This window comes from Phaenicophaeus curvirostris, unplaced genomic scaffold (genome assembly GCF_032191515.1).
Source record: "Phaenicophaeus curvirostris isolate KB17595 unplaced genomic scaffold, BPBGC_Pcur_1.0 scaffold_184, whole genome shotgun sequence".
In the NCBI taxonomy this organism is placed as follows: Eukaryota; Metazoa; Chordata; class Aves; order Cuculiformes; family Cuculidae; genus Phaenicophaeus; species Phaenicophaeus curvirostris.
The window spans coordinates 219,205-226,301 of NW_027206802.1; the positions used below are offsets into that span (position 1 = coordinate 219,205).

The window sequence follows — 7,097 nt, forward strand, 5'->3', positions numbered from 1 at the left end:
CCGTCTCGTGGGTCTCACAAGGGGGGTTGGAGCAGAACCTGCTGGTAGCCACAGTGGCCGTGCTGGTAGCCATGGTCTCTTGGCTCTGACTTGAAGACCTGGAGAAGGTTCTGGAGCCCATGGAGGTCGTCACCGTGTTGGTCGTCCCCGTCTCGTGGGTCTCGCAGGGGGGGGTTAGAGCAGAACCTGCTGGTAGCCACGGTGGCCACATTGGTAGCCGCCATCTCCTGGCTCTCACACGAAGAGCTGGGGGACAAGTTCGAGCCGGTGGCCACCGTGGTGGTGGCCGTGTTGGTCGTCCCCGTCTCGTGCGTCTCGCATGGAGGGTTGGAGCAGAACCTGGCGGTGGCCATGCTGGCCGCGCCAGTAGCCACGGTGGCCTGGGCCTCACCCGACGAGCCGGAGCAGAACCTGGCAGTGGCCATGGCAGCGGCCGCGGCGGCCTCGTGGAGCTCTCCAGGTTGCCCGGAGCTCTCCAGGTTGCCCGGAGCCCCCGCGGCTCCCGGGGCCGGGCCCGGGCGAGCCCTCGGCCAGCAGCTGGAGCTGGGGGGCTAGCGCGGCGCCCACGTTGGCCACCAGGCTGGTGGTGGCCGTGTTGGTGGTCCCCGTCTCGTGGGTCTCGCAGGGCGGGTTGGAGCAGAGCAGGGTGACGGTGGCCGCCTCGCTGGCCGCCTCGGGGGCCCCGGCAGCCGCCGACTCCGAGGTGGGAGAAGCCAAGATGGAGACGGGCAGCTCCTGCATGGGCGGCGCCCCCACCCCGCTCGGCGTCGTGATCAGCGTCACCTGCGCCGGCGCCGCCACCGGCTGCGGGCCAACCCACAGTCAGAGGTAGCCCAGGGCCGCCCCAAGCCACAGGCAGGGCCCCGCGGCCACCGACCGCGCGGGGCGGCCACCGCGCCAGCCCACAGGTGGCCACCGGGCCCTGCCGCACGGCCCATGGTAGGGGGCCTCGAGGTGCTACTGGGGGCCCTCAAGGTCCCACTGGTGGCCCACAAGGTCAACCAGGTAGCCCACAAGGTCCTATTGGTGGCCCTCAAGGTCCCTCTGGTGGCCCACGAGGTTCCACTGGTGGCCCTCAAGGTCCTATTTGTGGCCTTCAAGGTCCAATTTGCAGTCCTCAAGGTCCCTCTGGTGGCCCACGAGCTCCCACTGGTGGCCCTCATGGTCCCACTGGTGGCCCTCAAGGTCCCACTTGTGTCCTATAAGGTCCTATTGGTGGCCCACGAGGTCCTACTGGTGGCCCACGAGGTCCCACTGGTGGCCTTCAAAGTCCTACTTGTGCCCTATAAGGTCCTATTGGTGGCCCACAAGGTCCTACTGGTGGCCCTCAAGGTCGCACTGGTGGCCCACGACCTCCTATTGGTGGCCTATAAGGTCCTACTGGTGGCCTATAAGGTCCCACCGGTGGCCCTCAAGGACCCATTGGTGGTTCTCAAGGTCCTACTGGTGGCTCTCAAAGTCCTATCTGTGGCCTGTAAGGTCCCCCTGGTGGCCCTCAAGGTCTTATTTGTGGCCCTCAGGTCCTATTGGTGGGCCATGAAGTCCTATTGGTGGCCCTCAAGGTCCCACTGGTGGCCCACAATGTCCCACTGGTGGCTCTCAAGGTCCTATTAGTGGCCCTTAAGGTCCCAGTGGTGGCCCTCAAGGTCCCATCAGTGGTCCACGACCACAACCTCCCTCTAATCTATGGATCCTCCCATCTGGTGGCCCCTGGAGCCCAACTAGTGGCCCTTAAGCTCCTATTTGTGGCCCACAAGGTCCCACTGGTGTCCTATAAGGTCCCACTGGTGGCCCTCAAGGTCCCACTGGTGGCCTATAAGGTCCCACTGGTGGCCCTCAAGGTCCCACTGGTGGCCTATAATGTCCCACTGGTGGCCCTCAAGGTCCTGTTGGTGGTCCTCAAGGTCCTATTGGTGGCCCTTAAGGTCCCACTGGTGGCCTATAAGGTCCCACTGGTGGCCCTCAAGGTCCTACTGGTGGCCCTCAAGGTCCCACTGGTGGCCCTCAAGGTCCTATTGGTGGCCCTCAAGGTCCCACTGGTGGCCTATAAGGTCCTACTTGTGGCCCTCAAGGTCCCACTGGTGGCCTATAATGTCCCACTGGTGGCCCTCAAGGTCCTGTTGGTGGTCCTCAAGGTCCTACTGGTGGCCCACAGGGTCCTACTGGTGGCCTATAATGTCCCACTGGTAGCCCACAAGGTCCTACTGGTGGCCCTCAAGGTCCCACTGGTGGCCCCCAACCCCCTGCTGGCCTCCCACATCGGTAGCCACATGATCCTACAGGTAGCCCCCAAGCTCTCGCTGGTAGCCCCGGCCCCGCCGCACCCCCTCCCGGCCCCGTAGCCGCAGTAGCCCCCTCAGTAGCCGCAGTAGCCCCCCCGGTAGCCCACCTGGACAGCGATGGTGGCGGTGGCCAAGGCGGTGGTGGCGGCGGCCGAGACGGTGGTGGGGGAGGGGCTGAGGACCTGGCTGGAGAGGGTGGCGATGGCCCCCAGCGTCGTGATGGGGGTGGCTAGCGAGGCCGAGGCCCCGTGGCCACCCGCCCCGGCCAGGCTGTTGGACACGGTGCCCGTCACCGTCCCCAGCATCGTCACCCCTGCACCGTAACAAAGGAGACGCTCGTTAGGCTGAGAAGCACGGGGAACAGGGTAATTAGCCCCGGGAACCACGCGGCTACTGACGTCCAGGGCTAAGTAGCCACTCTAATGGCAGGAGAGCAGGTGAATTAGCCCCTTGAACAACGTGGCTACTGACACTGGGGACCAAGTAGCCACTCAAATAGCACAGGAACGTGTTAATTAGCCACGTTAATTATGTGGCTACTGATATTCCAGGCCAAGTAGCCACTCGAAGGGCCTCCAAATGTGTTAATTAGCAGCTTTAATGATGTGGCTACTGACATCCAGGGCCAAGTAGCCAATCTAATGGCCTCCAAATGTGTTAATTAGCTGCTTTAATGATGTGGCTACTGACAATGGGGACCAAGTAGCCACTCTAATAGCACAGGAACATGCTAATTAGCCACTTTAATGATGTGGCTACTGATATCTAGGGTCTAGTAGCCACTCGAATGGTGTGGGAAAGTGTTAATTAGCCACATTAATGATGTGGCTACTGACACGCAGGGCTAAGTAGCCACCCAAATGGCCTCGGAATGTGTTAATTAGCTGCTTTAATGATGTGGCTACTGACACTCAGGGCTAATTAGCCACTCGAACGGCATGAGGTGCACTAATTAGCCACGCTAATGGCTTGGCGATGTGCTAATTAGCCGCTCTAACGATGTGGCTACCGACACCAAGGGCCAAGTAGCCACTCGAATGGGCTGGCAGGGAATGTCAGGGACTAATTAGCCACTCTAATGGGGGGGGAACTTGTTAATTAGCCACTCTAGGGGGTGGGGGAGGCTAATTAGCCACCCTAATGACACAGGGCACGGTAATTAGCCACTCTAATGACCCAGGGGGTGGTAATTAGCCATTCTAATGACATCGAACATTTCAGCAAAGCCTTTGACACAGTTTCTCCCAGCGTTCTGCTTGAGAAACTGTCAGCCTCTGGCCTGGACAGGCTCACGCTCTCCTGGGCGGAAAACTGGTTGTATGGCCGGCCCCAGAGAGTGGTGGGAAATGGTGTGAAATCCAGCTGGAGGCCAGTGACAAGTGGGGTTCCCCAGGGCTCAGTGCTGGGTCCAGCCCTGTTCAATGTCTTCATCAATGACCTGGATGAAGGCATCGAGTGCACCCTGAGCAAGTTTGCGGACGACACTAAGCTGGGTGGAAGTGTCGATCTGCTGGAGGGTCGGGAGGCTCTGCAAAGGGATCTGAACAGGCTGGACCGCTGGGCTGAGTCCAACGGCATGAGGTTTAACAAGGCCAAATGCCGGGTCCTGCACTTGGGGCACAACAACCCTGTGCAGTGCTACAGACTGGGAGAAGTCTGTCTAGAAAGCTGCCTGGAGGAGAGGGACCTGGGGGTGTTGGTTGACAGCCGACTGAATATGGGCCAGCAGTGTGCCCAGGTGGCCAAGAAGGCCAATGGCATCTTGGCTTGGATCAGAAACGGCGTGACCAGCAGGTCCAGGGAGGTTATCCTCCCTCTGGACTCGGCACTGGTGAGACCGCTCCTCGAATCCTGTGTTCAGTTCTGGGCCCCTCACCACAAGAAGGATGTTGAGGCTCTGGAGCAAGTCCAGAGAAGAGCAACAAAGCTGGTGAGGGGGCTGGAGAACAGGCCTTATGAGGAACGGCTGAGAGAGCTGGGGGTGTTTAGCCTGGAGAAGAGGAGGCTGAGGGGAGACCACATTGCTCTCTATAACTACCTGAAAGGAGGTTGTAGAGAGGAGGGTGCTGGCCTCTTCTCCCAAGTGACAGGGGACAGGACAAGAGGGAATGGCCTCAAGCTCCGCCAAGGGAGGTTTAGGCTGGAGATTAGGAAAAAATTCTTTACAGAAAGGGTCATTGGGCACTGGCAGAGGCTGCCCGGGGAATTGGTTTAGTAACCTTCCCTGGAGATGTTTAAGGCACGGGTGGATGAGGTGCTGAGGGATATGGTTTAGTGTTTGATGGGAACGGTTGGACTCGATGATCCGGTGGGTCTCTTCCAACCTGGTTATTCTGTGATTCTGTGATATATATATATAAAACCTAGTGTCTGTCTATCTATCTATCTATCTATCTATCTATCTATCTATCTATCTATCTATCTTCGTATATGTATAAATATATGTTAGTGCTGTAATGTTTAAATCCTTAAACAGCATTATAATTTTTCACAGTTCATACAAGCAGAAGTATTTCAAATTAATAGGAATTCTGTATATTGCAGACTACAGAAAATGCTACTCTGTAAAACTAAGGTGTCCAGCGGGGCTGGAGAGGTTAAGAACCACTGCCTTGAGCTAAGAGGTCTTGATCCAGGGGTCTCTATTATTCTTTCCAAAGAAGAGAAATAAGACCCCACAAACATACCATTTAAGAAGATGTGTTTTCCCATCTTTCTCTACCCTCCATGCCAACCCTTCAGGTGCCACTGGGCTGAACCGTTCACACTTATGCTCTAGGAGGATACTGAGCACTGCTGAATGGGTAGAACAGGAAGGAAAAAAAAATCTTGGCAATTTGTGAGTTAGCACTAGAAAGGGGTAATTGTTGCCATTTCGGTTCTTAAGTTGTCACTGGAAAACAGGATTAGAGGAGGAAGGATTTCTCTAAGCCTCGGGAGAAAAGCTATTGCCGTGGAATATTGATGCAAGAAGAAATTCTTATATTCTGTGCTCTTCAGTGTACTTAGGAAAATAGTTCACTGCCAGTCATGATTTACTGTTATGATATTTCTCTTCTGTAATTCATAGGAACAATCAGAGAAGGCTGAGTTCTATTGAAGCCAACCTTTTTCTGCTCCGCCTCTCTGGTGATTCTCCTACTCTGTTCCCGCTTGGCAGCTGACAGCAGCGAAGCTCTCCTGGCTCCAAGTGCCCACTGTCTGCCCCTGCTCTCCTGAACTCCTGCTATAAAATCTTCCCTGGTGAAAATATCCCAGCAGAGGTGTGCTGCTTTCTGCACTTGGCGTAGGTGCCTGGAGAAAGAGGCTATTCACTTCAGCTAATGCTGGCTGGTGTTTTCTTAATCTGCCTTTTCTTCTTCTACAGACAATTTTCTTAGGTCTGTGTTTGTTAAGAAGAGGTAAGATATCTTCTTTAGGACTAAGTTGTCTTTGAAGTTCCTTTATGAAGTTAGCCTTGTACGTCATAACAGGTACTGGGCTTTATTCAATGGAACTACAAAATGCTTAGACAAGCAAATGATGTAAGGAATAGTGGAACTGTGTGTTGTTTGGAAAGAGCTGTGCAAACTGCTGCCCAATGTAGATTGATGTGCTGAAGATTTATTTCTCAAAATTCAACATTTTTTAGAACACCTCAGTATTATCTTGGATAAATGCAAGATGTTAAATCAAACATGGCTCTTACGAGGGGGAGCAAATGGAACTAAAACAGTGGCAGCGACGAGATGTTCTCACAGTGATTACTTGGGTCCTCGGGGAAAACCATGAAATGGGAAATAAATCACATTCTGGCCCCCATCAGCGTGCTATGTATCGCTTTTCTTAAGCAGGTCTTGGGGTAAAGAACATACTAAAGCCTGAAAGGTTCTTGCATGGGCAGAGAAAGAAAAGCATCACCGTCAGGATGTCAGCAGAGAGGGAGTGAAAGAATGGGAAAGAGAATAATTTGTTTTACCAGCTCCGGGATGGAGGTATTCTAAAAATGACTAAAAGAACAGGATAAGATGTATGTAGATAGAATCCATCCCTAGAGACTTCTTATTGTTTCTCTGCTCCAATCTTCATGTTAATACCTTTGGGTGAAAGAACTAATAATTATTTGCGTTGTAGAGGAGTGGTTTTCAAGGCTTGTTTTAATAGGAATTGTCATGGCGTTGTGAAAGAGAAAGAGTTAAAGGTCTTGTGTTAACAGGACTGGGAAGCAGATGAATAGTCCCGAGAGCTCTTCTGAGAGTGGGGGATTTCATCCAGGAGGAGAAGGCGGCTGCATAATCCTTTCCCTGAAGAGGTGAGTGCTAGAGGATGTAGGAGGAGTCTGAAGATGAGCTCATATTGCAACTTCTGACACCTACTGATTGTTTTAATTCAAGTATTCCAGAAAATCTGTTAAAAATTCATGCAGTTTGTTTTACTTTTCTAGTTTGGAATAATTGCAGTAGACTAGCAGGCTCCCATTTGGTTATAAGCTCTCCTAGATTTCCCCAATATAAACTACTTCATATTGTTCCCCTGGGAATTTAATTGCATTAAGAAATGATTGGCCCTGATAGACTTCTATGGTCTGTGATAATTATAATGGAATAAGATATCCATATAAAAGCATAAAATGATGCTGAAGCACATGCATTTTTGATCATCAATTAGTGAACTATCAAAGGCATTGCAGATGGAACTGGTTTTTTGCTTTTTAGAACAGAGCCTGACCACTGCAGCCTCAACTGTGTAGTAAGCTTATTTTTAGTTCTTCTTGCTTTAGTGAATACATCTGAACGTGTATTTATGTACATATTCAACTCTGCTGTGAACTTTGTA

General features: G+C 52.9%; 1 protein-coding gene across 1 annotated transcript; it reads right to left on the reverse strand.

The window, feature by feature from the left end:
• Positions 1–387: 387 nt before the first annotated feature.
• LOC138734744 (host cell factor 1-like) lies at positions 388–6,435 on the reverse strand. The gene is made up of 4 exons (XM_069882551.1): positions 6,359–6,435; positions 2,726–2,772; positions 2,390–2,598; positions 388–804 (listed from the first exon to the last, which is right to left on the reverse strand). Exons 1-4 carry the CDS (start codon positions 6,433–6,435, stop codon positions 388–390), a joined length of 750 nt encoding a protein of 249 aa, XP_069738652.1.
• Between the last annotated feature and the right edge of the window lie 662 nt (positions 6,436–7,097).

Excerpts from the sequence above, each read along its gene's own strand:
- LOC138734744 (XM_069882551.1), bottom strand. The coding sequence starts at position 6,435 with ATGACAATTCCTATTAAAACAAGCCTTGAAAACCACTCCTCTACAACG. Across the intron at positions 2,773-6,358 it reads ATTAGTTCTTTCACCCAAAG|TGGCTACTTGGTCCCCAGTG; the intron begins GTATTAACATGA and ends GTGCTATTTGAG. Across the intron at positions 805-2,389 it reads CCGCCACCATCGCTGTCCAG|CCGGTGGCGGCGCCGGCGCA; the intron begins GTGGGCTACCGG and ends GTTGGCCCGCAG.